The 14,781-nt window shown below is 44.8% G+C and overlaps 1 protein-coding gene across 14 annotated transcripts in view; it reads left to right on the top strand.

Moving 5' to 3' along the window:
- LOC139273211 (cAMP-regulated phosphoprotein 21-like) overlaps nucleotides 1–14,553 on the top strand; it is a 705,332-nt gene extending 690,779 nt beyond the window's left edge. For all 14 annotated transcript variants that reach the window (XM_070889897.1, XM_070889855.1, XM_070889888.1 and 11 more), the window contains 2 exons: nucleotides 1,620–1,771; nucleotides 13,863–14,553. In XM_070889897.1, the coding sequence (XP_070745998.1) occupies nucleotides 1,620–1,771; nucleotides 13,863–14,120 (410 nt within the window). In that variant the 3' untranslated portion in view covers nucleotides 14,121–14,553. The remainder of the gene's footprint in view (nucleotides 1–1,619; nucleotides 1,772–13,862) is intronic.
- Nucleotides 14,554–14,781: the final 228 nt, after the last annotated feature.

Genomic DNA, 14,781 nt, shown 5'->3' with positions numbered 1-14,781 from the left:
TATTTTCTGATTGGATGAGTCTTTTCCCTCTGTTGGCTCTGATGGTCCTAAGTGAAGTGAGTTTGGGCATGCAGTTTCTACTGGGTCAGGACCCACAGGATAAACTTACCCTCGTTGGTACTTAATTGTCAATATTATTCATAATGGGCACAGGAAAGGTGGTATGGGAAATCTCACATTGATGCAGTAAGCGATGGGTTAAGGTAGAATATTGCAGAAATGTAGAGGGAGTTTTTTTACACATCTGTGAGGTAAAAGTTGGTTCTGGCCTCATTTCAATCATTTGGCTGGCGCCTATCGCACCTCTAGTGGCAGCTCACCCATTGCTAGAATTCTAATTTTGGGCTGCTTTCCTTGCCCTCGGGTAAGTCCCAGGGGGAGGAAGGTTGTAGGACAACAGGAGGTGGGCCACCAACAGCCTTCACATGTGCTGTGAAATTGGGAGAAGCACTCCTGCTCCTTCTGCCTTCACAGTCACTGCTTGGACTGCAGCAACGACTAAAGAAGCCTATTCTGTTCATCGCTCACCAATTTAGCTCAGAGTCTTGAAATTGGCATTAGGCCCATCATTTACAAGATCCAATGTTTCAGACAGGCGTCTGGACAGCTACCTATGCCAATATGACGGTACCTCTACGTATCCCTGGCACGGATCAAACAAGGGACATTGCTTCCTGAAACTTTCCTTTGTTGCACCCATTTTACACCCGAAAACAGGCACAAGTTCCAATTTCTACCCGTAGATCTGATCTGGGAAAATTTGAGCGCAAAAATTCACCCAAAATAGCATTTAGATTCAAGTATATTAGCAATATTTGTGAAAGCAACACTAGTAGTGAAAGTATTTCCCTAAATGTGCAGAGTAGTAAAGAAAAACATTCATTGAATATTTTACCTTTCAAATAATCTCATTGTTTATAAAGCACCACAGTTGTACAGTCATCAACCCTCTGCTTTATTAAAGTATGCTCTTAAATTTTAATTATTGAAGCTATTGTACATTTATATTTCCCCTTCCCCAACCCAGTTTTTTATGTAATCTGTCATAGTGTAGTTTTATGGTACTGATTGTTTAGCCACACAAACTAACTGGACACTGATTCTCAAACTAAACAAAGACACCAATAAATCAGCTTATAGACTGCAATCCACTCCAGAGTGTCTAAAACTGAATGAACCCAGAGATATTGAAGGTACCAAATCACATTAGTAATATTCAATCTGTGGGCATCTGTATGGTCCACCAGAGGCTTTTACCCCTGTCCTCTGAGGATTCTCCTAAAATGTTATTAAATTTAAACCTGATCAGTGAATATAGTTTTGCATGAGGTGTTAATGGGTTAATTAGGGGCACATACATTTAATTATGATCGCCTTTGGCAGAGATATTCTGAGTGCAAGACATCTTGACTGCACCATTATTGTTATAATTTGCTATTATCTTCAGACAGTTTGATTACGACTGTAGCTGCTTTTTTCTGTATATTTACACCCAAGTTTTTTTTTGTCAGGCAAAATAATATGTATTTGTAACTTCACAATGTTGAGCTTGTAATGAGCTTCGGAAGTAGAGGTTGCATTCAAAGATAAATAATGTGCTCGACTCTTTCCCCTTCCAGGTTTTCAGCCTGTCTTGCCTAATCAGCAGCAAGGGTTTCAAGGCCTGATGGGAGTGCAGCAGCCGCCTCCGAGTCAGAATCTGTTGAACAACCAGCAGGGAAATCAGGTGCCAGGTGTGATGGTCCAATATCCAGCCATGTCTTCTTACCAAGTAGGTTGTCACTAACGGTTCTGATGTCTTTCAGTTGGTCTTCCAACCTAAATAGGTTTTCAATTTGTTTCGTGAGGTAGACAAACTGTACAAGTAAGACATGCCATTGTGGGGTCCATATAATAATTGCCTGAAAAAGTAAAATGTGATGTGTTGCATGTTTAAATGCTGTGATGATTAACTACAAATAACTAGGCTTGCAATGTAGTACAGGTGCAGCATCCAAAATCCGGAGTTCCGGAATCCGGACTCCAGACCGATTGGTGGCAGGGTCATTTGGAATCTGTAAAATGTTCCGGAATCCGGACCCTGCCGACCTCAAGGTGTCGCCGCCGTCCGACCTCAGGCCTCGCCACATCACCCCTCGCCGCTGCCCGACCTTGAGCCTCACCGCCGCCACTGCCCGACCTCAGGGCTTCCTCGCCAGCCCGCCTGAACATCTTAGGCGGGGCCCTGCCCGACCAGCTCCTCTCCTGCGGGGCCCCGCCCGACCTGCTCCCTTCCTGCGGGGCCCCGCCAGAACATCTCCACGACAGCGGGGCACCACCCGACAACCTCATCGACGGGGCCAGCGACCCGAACAGCTCCTCAGCGAGCACCCTCCCCCCCCCCCCCACTTTATGACGTTCCGAAATCCGGAAATACCCGAACCTGGGCTCGGGTGTTTTCGGATTCCTGACGTCAGAAAGATGTTCCAAAGTCCGGCAACATGCAAAATCCGGAACAGCCTCGGTCCCAATGATTCCGGATTCGGGACGCTGCACCCGTAATATATTTCGACCTTATACAGGTGCAATGTCCCGAATCCGGAACTCCAAAAACTGAATTGTTCAAAAAACGGATATTTTGCGCATAGCTGATGGAGTCGTCCGGAATCCGGAATTAATTTCCGAAAACCGGACATTTTTGAGCACAAAGCCGAAATCCGGCACGGATTCGGTCAAGGATTCTGAATTTCATACTGCTGATTTTCTTGTCTGAAATCTGTAAAAATCCAAAAACCGGCACGGATTCGGTCCTTTGGATTCCGGATTTCGGACGTTGTCCCTGTACAGAGAATAACTCTTGCCACTGCCCCAATTTCCTTATTGTAATTATAAATTCTCAATCTACTGTTGAACAAGCAACTGTGACCCTGTTCCATTCTGCTAGATGGATGTCTAAATCTTGTAACATTCACACTTCAGCAACATGAATTAGATGCACATCCTTGAGAATGAATCACACGTCTAAAATTGCATTAAATCTTAAAACAAGCTAAATCTAGTGATCCCCTTTATTAATGCAATGAAAAAATATTGCTTTTGGTTTCATTATTCCTACAAATTTTGCATTGTTTTCCCCTTTTAAAAATAATGTGCAACCTCTAAGTAACTGACATTAAAGTAACTGCTGATTTTTTTACAGTATTTAATGATATGAAAAACTATGATTTGTGTACAAGAATATCTAACACAACACGAATGCCATTGCTAGTGTATCAAAAAGACTTATTTCCAAGTTGCCACAGTGCACTGCATGAAATGGTGTCCTACCAAAGTACTAAGTAAGGTCTGTAAATTGACTTCCAAATTAGGTACTTTGCCAACAATATGAAACTGCATTGCTCTACTTACAAGATTTTGTCAAATAACTTTGAGAATACAGCTTGGGCTATCCCCAGTGCACTTGTCTTCATGGTCAAAAAACAGTTTTGGTGAGCAGACCAAGGGCTGGATTTTTAGTTGGATTGCGCCCCTGTTAACGCCCTGGAGGAGAGGTATAGGGTGTTGAAATGCTTACCGCCCAGGCAGCCAGCTTCCAGCGCCCCGCCGGGAAATTTGTTGCCGGTTTTGCGGCGGCACAAAATGCTACCGCCTCACTCTGTAGTTTCATTCAGATCATGACGTCTGTCGTCGTGCAACGTCCCGCTAGCGCCCCGGTCTCTAACTTAGGTGGAAACGCCGCATTTAACATCTGCCCCAAGTCATGCCTGAAAAACCAGGTGATTCCATGGTCAATGAGGCGCTATTTGCAGCATATTTAAAGTGAGGGAGGAGCATCCGAAATCGGAGGTCACATTGAGTGCAACGTTTCCGCACAGCACGCTGCATGAACCTTTGACTTAAAAGCGGCAGATTTATCTGCCATTACAGGGTCCTTACAACTTCAATGAAATAATTTAATGGGGGCATGAGCAGTTCACCAGCATCGCCTACTCCATGCCCTTGTTAGGCGGTGTCAAGATAGAAGGGCTATTGGCCGTGTCAGGCCAGGAATGAGGAGAGGCCGTAGACTTTTGGACAGGAGGCCTTGCCCTCCATGGGTTTACAGACAACAACGCTCATATCTCCAGCTCTCTGAGGAGCAGTGTGTGAGAAGGCTGCACTTCCGAAAAGAAGTGCTGACAGAGATATGCCATCTCCTACAGGAAGACCAGGCACTAGGAATTCCGCTGGTACCATAGAAGTGAAGGTCACTGTGGCGCTGGCCTTCTATGCCTCTGGTTCCTTCCAAGCAGCAGCAAGCGACATATGCAGCATCTCTCAATACGCTGCACATCGCTGCATTCGGCACATCACAAAGGCTCTGTACGCTCACAGAATGGACTTCATAACGTTCCCAATGAGCAGGGAGAGCCAGAATGAGCGGGCATGTGGGTTTGGCAGGATTGAAGGCTTCTCAAGGGTTCAAGGAGCCATTGACTGCACACACGTCACCTTGTGAGCACCATTCCACAATGCAGAGGTATTCAGAAACTGAAAGGGATACCACTCCCGAAACGTGTAGCTGGTGTGCGACCACAGGCTGTGCATCCTCATAATGAATGCCTGTTATCCAGGGAGCGCACATGATGTTTTCATCCTACGTGAGAGCATTGTCTCACGATTGTTTCGGCCACCATGGGAAGGGTGCGCCTGGCTGCTCAGAACAAAGGATACAGCTTTGCCACCTGGCTAATGACCCCCCTCCACAACCCCACCACACAAGCGGAGCATCGCTACAATGAGAGCCATGCGACCACCCGCAACATCATCGAGCAAACAATAGGGGTGCTCAAGCAACATTTCCGATGCCTAGACTGCTCTGGAGGCAGCCTTCAATAAGTTCATGGCTGAACATGCAACTTCAGTACCCCATTCCTGCTTTCTCACCATACCCCTTGATTCCCCCTAGTAGTAAGGACTACATCTAACTCCTTTTTGAATATATTTAGTGAATTGGCCTCAACAACTTTCTGTGGTAGAGAATTCCACAGGTTCACCACTCTCTGGGTGAAGAAGTTTCTCCTCATCTCGGTCCTAAATGGCTTACCCCTTATCCTTAGACTGTGACCCCTGGTTTTGGACTTCCCCAACATTGAGAACATTCTTCCTGCATCTAACCTGTCCAATCCTGTCAGAATTTTAAACGTTTCTATGAGATCCCCTCTCATTCTTCTGAACTCCAGTGAATACAAGCCCAGCTGATCCAGTCTTTCTTGATATGTCAGTCCCGCCATCCCGGGAATCAGTCTGGTGAACCTTCACTGCACTCCCTCAATAGCAAGAACGTCCTTCCTCAAGTTAGGAGACCAAAACTGTACACAATACTCCAGGTGTGGCCTCACCAAGGCCCTGTACAACTGTAGTAACACTTCCCTGCCCCTGTACTCAAATCCCCTCGCTATGAAGGCCAACATGCCATTTGCTTTCTTAACCGCCTGCTATACCTGCATGCCAACCTTCAATGACTGAAGTACCATGACACCCAGGTCTCGTTGCACCTCCCCTTTTCCTAATCTGTCACCATTCAGATAATAGTCTGTCTCTCTGTTTTTACCACCAAATTGGATAACCTCACATTTATCCACATTATACTTCATCTGCCATGCATTTTCCCACTCACCTAACCTATCCAAGTCACTCTGCAGCCTCATAGCATCCTCCTCGCAGCTCACACTGCCACCCAACTTAGTGTCATCCGCAAATTTGGAGATACTACATTTAATCCCCTCGTCTAAATCATTAATGTACAATGTAAACAGCTGGGGCCCCAGCACAGAACCTTGCGGTACCCCACTAGTCACTGCCTGCCATTCTGAAAAGTACCCATTTACTCCTACTCTTTGCTTCCTGTCTGACAACCAGTTCTCAATCCACGTCAGCACACTACCCCCAATCCCATGTGCTTTAACTTTGCACATGAATCTCTTGTGTGGGATCTTGTCGAAAGCCTTCTGAAAGTCCAAATACACCACATCAACTGGTTCCCCCTTGTCCACTCTACTGGAAACATCCTCAAAAAGGAAGGACAGCACCTTCCATTTCCAGGGGCCCACTGCCACTCTCACTGGATGGAGTGTCAGCATCTAAAGCATGATGTGTGGCCACAACTTGCTGGCCTGCTTCAGAACCGTCACTTCCTCGTCGGAATGTGGGGAACACAGAGAGGCTGGCAGCAGTCAGTGATTGCACGGCACCACACTGAGACTGACTCCAAGCACACTGAGCCTGAAATGCAGCAGTCTGCGAGTTCATGCCAGCAATCTCTTCTCTCTCAGGCAGTCCCCCTGAGTCGAGGCTGACTTGCTGCCACACTAAGCTGAGTTCTAAGATGACTGATGAGACCAATGCGAGATCTACAGTCTCTGTCACAGGTGGTGCAGATGGTGGTTGAAGGGACGGGTGGATGGGGTGCTTGATTTGTCGTACGCTCCTTCCGCTGTTTATACTTGGCTTCTGCGTGCTCTCGACAAAGAGAATGTTCGACGCCTTCTCGGATGCTTTTCCTCCACTTTGAACGATCTTGGGCCAGGGATTCCCAAGAGTCAGTGAGGATGTTACATTTTTTCAAGGAGGCTTTGAGGGTGTCCTTGAAGCGTGTTCTCTGCCCTCCTGGGACTCGCTTGCCATGACATAGCTCGGAGTAGAGTGCTTGTTTCGGGAGTCTAGTATCAGGCATGCAGACAATGTGGCTCGCTCACCAGAGCTGATCGAATATGGTCAATGTTTCAATGCTGGGGATGTTGGCCTGAGAGAGAACGCGGACATTGGTGCGCCTATCCTGCCAGTGAATTTGCAGGATTTTACGGAGGCAGCTTTTGGTGGTACTTCTCCAATGCTTTGAAGTGCCTACTGTACATAGTCCATGTCTCTGAAGCATATAGGAGGATAGGTATCGCTACTTCTCTGTGGACCATGTGCTTGGTGTTGGGTTTGAGATCCTGATCTTCGAACACTCTTTTCCTCAGGCGACCGAAGGCTGCACTGACACACCGAAGTTGGTGTTGGATTCCGTCATCGATGTCCTTGCTGATAGTAGGCTCCCAAGTTATGGGAAGAGGTCCACATTGTCCAAGGTCTCATCGTGGATCTTGATAATCGGGAAGCAGTACTATGTGGCGGGGGCAGGTTGGTAGAGAACCTTTGTCTTACGGATGTTTAATGTGAGGCCCAGACTCTCATATGCTTCAGCGAAGGTGTCATCGATGGTTTAGAGTTCAGACACTGAGTGTGCACAAACCCAAGATTCATCTGCATATTGTAATTCAATGACAGAGGTTGTAACAACCTTGCATCTGGACTGGAGGCGATGGAGGTTGAACAATTTCCCGCTTGTCCCGTAGATTAACTCAGGCGGGGAGCTTGTTAAGGGTGAGATGAAGCATTGCAGTGAGGAAGATTGAGAAGAGCGTTGGTGCAATGGCACAGCCTTGCTTGACACCGGTCTGCACTTGTATTGAGTCTGTGGTGGATCCGTTGGTAGGAATCACAGCTTGCATGTCATCGTGAAGCAGGCAGAGGATGGTGACAAATTTTTGAGGACAGACGAATTTGAGAAGGACACTCCATAATCCCTCACGGTTGACAGAGTTGAAGGTCTTTGTGAGGTCAAAGAAGGCCATGTACAGAGGTTGATGCTGTTCTCTACATTTTTCTTGAATTTATCGCACGGTGAAGATCATGTCCGTTGTGCCCCATAGTGGGCCGAATCTGCATTGCGACTCTGGGAGGAGCTCTTCAGCCACTGGGAGGAGACAATTGAGGAGGATTCTTGCGATGGTTTTCACTGCGGCAGACTGCAGGGCCACTCCTCTGTAATTACCACAATCGGACTTGTCACCTTTCTTGAAGATGGTCACGATTACGGTGTCTGAGATCCCCTGCCATGCTCTCCTCCTTCCAGATCAGAGAGATGAGGTCATGGAATTGTGCCAAACGCTAGCCTTGCTGTTGCATTGTCTGTGCTATGTGCAAACAGAAGGCGCTCCCTGCTGCTGACACGATGCTGAATGCAGCAGGAGATTAACTCGCTGCAGTGCCATTACGGAATACTATTGATAGATGTGGCAGAAATCCAGTACTAGTAACGTGACTGTGCAGTAAATAAACTGGCAACGGCCTGACTGTAATGTGCAGCATGGACCAGCAGTGAGGCTGGGACACAGGGAAGGTATAACACGGACCAGCAGGGAAGTCAGGACACGAGGCCAGAATACAGTGGTCACGGTAAATACAGTAAAGAACCATTGACCAAAGCGTGAGTGGCTGATGAGAGTGCGGAAAAAGCGCAGCAGAGCCTGCGCATGTAAAGCAGCGCGCTGGAGCTGGAACCGGGTGGCCCGGGGTACAGTGTCAGTATTTTATCGACAAAGTCACAAGCTGCTCCAAGATTAATGTGCTCACCTACACTGCGATCTCTGAAAACCAGGGAGAGAGGACCGGAGGGCGGGAGATGGTTGGTAGGAATATGTATGTTTGTGTGTGTGCTAGACCCAAGCAGCAGAGCCTGGTTTCCAGTCGTCATGGATCCCCTTGCCATCGATTAAGACCCTGCTCTGTCAAACTCCTGTGGTAGCTAGTATGCAACGGCCATCCCACGTTAAAAGCACTCATGCACAGGCATTTTCCACCCTTTAAAATGAAGTTCGGGACCTGGAACATCAGGACCCTCATGGACAACCCCAACAGCGACAGACCGGAACATCGTACTGCTATCATTGCCTGGGAGCTTGAACACTTTGACATCTACATCGCCGCCCTGAGTGAGTCATGATGGGCAGGAGAAGGTCAGCTCAAGGAACAAGGTGGTAGATGCACCACCTTCTGGAAAGGCAAACCAGAAGAAGAATGCTGCCTCTATTGGGTTGGCTTCGCCATCAAAAATGAGCTGGTTTGACGTCCTGGAGATTCCCCTTATTGGTGGTCCAGCGGAGGCCATCAGAGGCAGTAGCCCTCCAATTTAAGCGAGGTGGAGGGGTGTTGAATCGCGTTCGTGCTACGCGGAGCATCTACGTAGCGCTGACCAACTCGCCCAGTTTGCGCCGCTGGAAGTGCCACTAAAGGAAGTGGAGCACGCAAGATTGCACTCCACTTCCTTTGTGAGGGGCGGTAAGCCCAATTCAACGGCTGGGAAGGGACTTCGGCGCCAGGTGCAGGAAGTCCCTCAGCCTGTTCATCCTTTCCTGATCTGTATACCCTTGCATTTCTGGTATCATCTTTGTAAACCTGCTCTGCACCCTCTTCAGTGCCTCTATATCATTTTTATAATATGGCGACCAGAACTGTACACAGTACTCAGGTTCGATACAGGTTTAGCATAACTTCACTACTTTTCAATTCTATCCCTATAGAAATAAACCCTAGTGCCTGGATTGCTTTTTTATGGCCTTGTTAACTCACGTCACTACTTTAAGTGATTTGTGTATTTGTACTGTGCAATCCCTTTGCTCCTCTACCCCACCCAGACTCGCACATTGCTGTACAGACACTTTAACTCACTTTTAACCGGTTCCTTTCACTTTATTTTTAACCATCTTTTTACATTCCTGTTCTACAACTTCATTTATTCCCTGGCCATCAATATCCTCCATTACTTTATTCTTTCCTGTGCTCTCTTTTTCTGTTTTGCTTATATTTAGGATGGTTATGTTTCTTGTAAAGCCCTCCCTCCATCTTACTAGTTTAAAGCCTTTGCCACTTCCCTATTTACCCTTTCTGCTAAGACACAGATCCCATCCCAGTTCAAGTGAAGCCCATCCCATCGGTACAGCTCCTTCCTGTCTCAGAACTGGTGCCAGTGTCCCATGAAAAGGAACCCCTCTTTCCCACACCAGCCCTTTAGTCACATGTTAATTCTCCTGATCTGACTGCTTCTATGCCAATTTGCACGTGGTTCGGGCAATAATCCAAAGATTATTACCCTGGAGGTCCTGCTTTTTAATTTAGCTCCTAACTTCTATTACTCCTTCAGGAAGACCTCCTCCCTGTTCCTACCTATGTCGTTTGTTCCGACATGGACAACAACAACTGAATTTACCCCCTCCCTTCTCAAGTTCCTCTCCAGCCGCCATGAGATCTGGCACCGGGTAGGCAGCACACCCTTCGGGATTCTCGTTCTTATAGAGTCTCCTGTCACTACCCCATTCCTATTCTGCTCTTACCACCCCACACCACCCCACCCCACTCACGCTGAATGTCCTTCTGAGCCACGGTGCCTTGGTCTGCATTGTGGCTGTCCGCCCTGCAGTCTTTCTCCTTGTCCCCACAGGTAGCGAGTACATTGTACCTGTTGGACAGGACCAGTGACTGCAGGACTTCCTTCTCAACATCTCCTAAGTTCCTGCTGCCCGCCTCCCTAGCAGTCATACCCTCCCCTTCCTGAACCTGTGCTTTCCTCTGGAGTGTGACTATATTCTGGATAAACCTGTCCAGAAATTCCTCCCTCTCCCTTATATTTGAGTGTCTCTAACTTGCACTCCAGCTCAATGACTCTGAGCCAGAGTGACTGAAGGCAGAGACATTTCCTACAGATGTGGGAATCTGGGACAGTCTCGCTGTCCACAAACTCGCATATACTACAGTCCTAACGCATAGCCTGCCCTGCCATCTCTTGAGTTTTTTATTTAACCGCTTATTTAAATTAGTTAAAGTTGTTAATCAAGTGATTATTTAGAGTTACATTAATTAATTAGTTTATCTATTTAAGTTATTAATTAAATAAATAAAGTATTAGTTATTGTTCCCCAGCTCTTAGTTTAAAACACTGCATTAGCTTAGAGACAAAAAAGCTGCTCTAATACTCACTAACCAATCACCTACTTGTCCTGTAGACACTATCGGGTCGATTTTAAACTTGTCACCTTGGCATAAAATCGGCATTGTGGATCAGTAACCTATTATAGAAAGTAGTTTTCATTTCCACTGAAGATTGGGAGATATCTATAATGGGTGGCCAATTTGTAAGTTTTATCACCGCCCGCCTCCCCCTCCCCCAAGGCAGCTGGTTGAAAATCTACCCCCATGTTTCCTGACTTTCAAGTTGAAATTTGAGTGATTGAAGATCACTTTCATCTTAGGCCCAGCTACATTATGTTACTGTAGGAAATAAAGAAAAATACCCTTATTTATCACAGGGCAAAACTACTTGCTTGCTTCACACCAAAACTAGCACCTTTATTCTCTACTTAGTTTGAGTTTCAAATTATAGTAAAAAGCTAATTTAAGAACATTTAACAATGTGTGGAATGCTGTCCACGTTCTCTCATTCTCTCCAAAGCTGACACTGCTAGATCACTGTATTCAGACCAAGACTCCATTAAAGTCAGTATCCATGGGCTCAAAATTGCCCAGGAGTTGCTCCGTTTTTTTTGGAGCAACTTGATTTTTCTGGAGTTTCTTAAAAATCCCCATTTTGCATATTCAATTTGCGCCAGTGTAAGTGAGTTAGTTAGGATTTTTTTAGTTTAGTTTAGTTTTTTTTCAAAAGGGGGCGTTACCAGCCAGTTACACCCGTTTTGGCCATTTACTCCAAACTAACTTAGGCCAGCGTATGTGGCCACTTGTGGCCGCACAGAACACCCTTGCGGAGAGTTACAAAATCAGCGCAGGTAGGTACATCGGAGGCCAGCAGAACTTAATGACCTGACTAAAGAATGTGAATAGGATCAAACAGTTATACAGATATCGTATGACAAACTTCGCAAAGTTAATTTACTATACAACAGAAGCATAAACTACAAAAATAAAAGAAGTAGAGACAAAACATATTTACATAATTTTTTCAAAATATCCAAATAAAAAATAGAAGTACCTCCTGCTCGTAATTCTTATGTTCTTATGTTCTCCCAGCCACCTAAGCTCACCCACCATCATAGAAATATTTTATACCATATAGCCAGAAAATTTACTGTTTGTTTTATGCTTTTAAATATTTTGAAAATTCAAGCAAAATTATTCCACCAAATCTAATGTTCAAGAATTGATTATGATGTATTTGAAAGTATTTTTTATTAACTTGGTAGGAAAGTATTTTCATCAACAGGGTTAAGGAAAGTCTTGAGTAAGCTCATTAAAATTACTGCCTACACAGTTATCACCCCCTCCCCCCTCCCTGGGGATCAAAACTCTTCTTCCCCCCAACCCCCGTCCCCGAGGAAAAATTTAATTGAGTGTGTGGAAAATTAAACTGGAAACCTAATGATGTTTATAATCGTTTTTCTACAAAAATGCCTGGATATAACTTTTGAGATGGATTTCAAATTAAACAATTCTACCTGAACCTTTGCATGGCAATGTCGTCAAGTCTTCAAGTTGTGTGTAGAACATTGACATAAAGTGGCAATAATGCAGGCAGCCAAGAAAAGAACCAAGTGCTTTGGAAGAAGGCAGGCTTCTCTATCAAAGTCTCGTTACTGTGCGGCAGGCCACTCGGCCCGGGATAGGGGAAGGACGCATCGGGTCCCACACTGCAGCACGCACACAGAGGCTGGGGGCAAGAGCTACTGCAAATGTACGCACACTCCAACGTGCATGTGCAGAGCTGCCGGCACTGTTTCTGGCGCAGGGCCCTAGCTCTGCCCCCCCAGTCGATTGGCCACGCCCTGCCAAGCCCCGGGAGAGGCAACACAGTGGCCAGAATGGGGAGAGATTTTTTAGGCGCCGTTTTCAGCCCACAAAGTTGGCGCATCTCTGGTGGGTGCGCCGAAAAAAGGGGTGGGCCAAATTTGAGGCCCATATGTCTTGTAGCTCCTCTCAGCATGTTTTTAGAAACACGGGGAAATTTTAATCTAACCAGTGCATTGGGAAATTTACATGATTGGGTGTAACGTGGTTTTACACTCTGCCCGACTTTACTTTCCAAAGAGTAAATCTGCAGCGAGTTAGGTTAAAATTACAGAGTTAGTTTCTGATGGTGCATTCCCTCCTATTCACACGGCATCTTTTGTGTAAAGACTAAAAATGACGAGAGTCTCTGGATTATAAGACTATCAGACTATCTTTTTTATTGAAGATCAAACACTCTTAGCAGTAGTTCAGCAATCATAATGTTAACAATTGTCACACCTTTCTAGGCAAAGTGATAAAAGCTTGAAATTAGCGTCTTCCTTCATATTTTTCTGAGACTGTGCTTAAAATCTAATCAATTCCATCTGTCAAACTGCATGTTTCAGTGTCGCCCATCAAAGGTACTTCATCTTAACTAATTTTCAAACACGAGGCATTGGCTTATTATTAGCAGATTAATAATCCCCTGCCTTCCATTTTGAAGCTTAACAAAAAGCGAGCATTTTGAATCTAGCTGTTTTAAAATCACATGAAATATAGCTAAAAATGTCTCTTTCTGTCACAGAAGTAAAAATGTGCAAGGAAACATGCCATTACAAAATATATATAAAGCTGAAGAATATATTAATGCAATTTGCTGCTGTTTAGTTTCTATCTTGTTAAAGCTGCAAATTCAGCAGCTAGAACCTGCATACAGTGGTGCTAACTGTCTGATTTCTTACAGAAAGCAAGAATGATACTGTGGCTTTAAGAACTGAAATTTATTAATTTTAATAAAAAATAATGCACAGATTCAGCTCAGGCCGGAAAGAGTTAAATTAATGCCTTTGAAATATCATCATCATAGGCGGCGGTCCCTATTCCCCTGCATCACTTTTAGACTAGGCAAGTTAAGAATGACAGTCAAATCTTTTGGGAAGGATGAGATTAATGAAATGCATGTTACTAATTGTTAGTTCCAGATCTATTGAAAATCCAAAAATTTATAGCATGACTATAAGTGGATTGTGCATTAATATTAAATAAAAAGCTCTGTTCTGATTTCTTTAATATTTTATTGTTAGGTGCCAATGACCCAGGGTTCTCAAGGGATGCCTCAACAATCTTACCCACAAGCTATCATGCTACCCAACCAGTCAGGTCAAGGAACGCTTCCAGCCACTGGAATGCCTGTCTATTGTAATGTTATACCTCCTTCTCCACAAAACAACCTAAGGTTGGTAGCACCCCACTGTCCTACCAATAATGTACCAGTGATCCCTGCTAACTGCAGAACAAACTGTACAAGTATTAGCAGCACTGGATGGCAGGTCAAATACTGACACTGTGGCTCTGTGTGAATAAAATAATATCAAAATGCATTTTTGGACATAGTAACTATGGCCTTCACAAAAAAGATGGGACGTCAGTTGAGGAAATAAAGTGTTAAGTTCTCAGTTGATCACTGCTGGTATTCTGTTTAAAAAAAAATTCTAAAAAATGTTTGCTGGTTACTGGTGCATTTTAGTCATGTCCCTGCTAGGTATGCCTTTGTAGCTTAGCTAAGTGACATGGATTCTCTGAGGTAAGACCTCTCCCTACCACTGAGCACCACTGTGTAGATTGTAATACCCCAATACTGATTAGTTTTGTACTTTGTGTTGAGTTTGTGAAGCTGAAAAGTATTACAATTATTATAATAAAATACACATTGTACCAAAGCTGAAATGGAAAGAATTGCTGTATGGAAGGAATAATTTATATACACTATAGAGTTTTTTATGGATATATACTGTATTGTAGTGTTTAATCACAATAAAACTTATTTGACCTCATGGATAAAGGTCACATTTCTACCATGTGAGTTGTCTCTTCTCTTGATGTTTTAATTTGTTGAGTACCAGTTAGGTATTTCTGACAGTAGCTCAAACCTTGTTCACAAAGCAACTACTAATTAATTTTCTACTAAATTTGCAGCTGTTAATGAATTAAAACTGAAACTGC

The sequence above is a fragment of the Pristiophorus japonicus genome, chromosome 1 (genome assembly GCF_044704955.1).
Source record: "Pristiophorus japonicus isolate sPriJap1 chromosome 1, sPriJap1.hap1, whole genome shotgun sequence".
Taxonomy (NCBI): Eukaryota; Metazoa; Chordata; class Chondrichthyes; family Pristiophoridae; genus Pristiophorus; species Pristiophorus japonicus.
The sequence above is the reverse complement of the archived record's forward strand: the minus strand, read 5'-3'. Positions and strand labels throughout refer to the sequence as shown.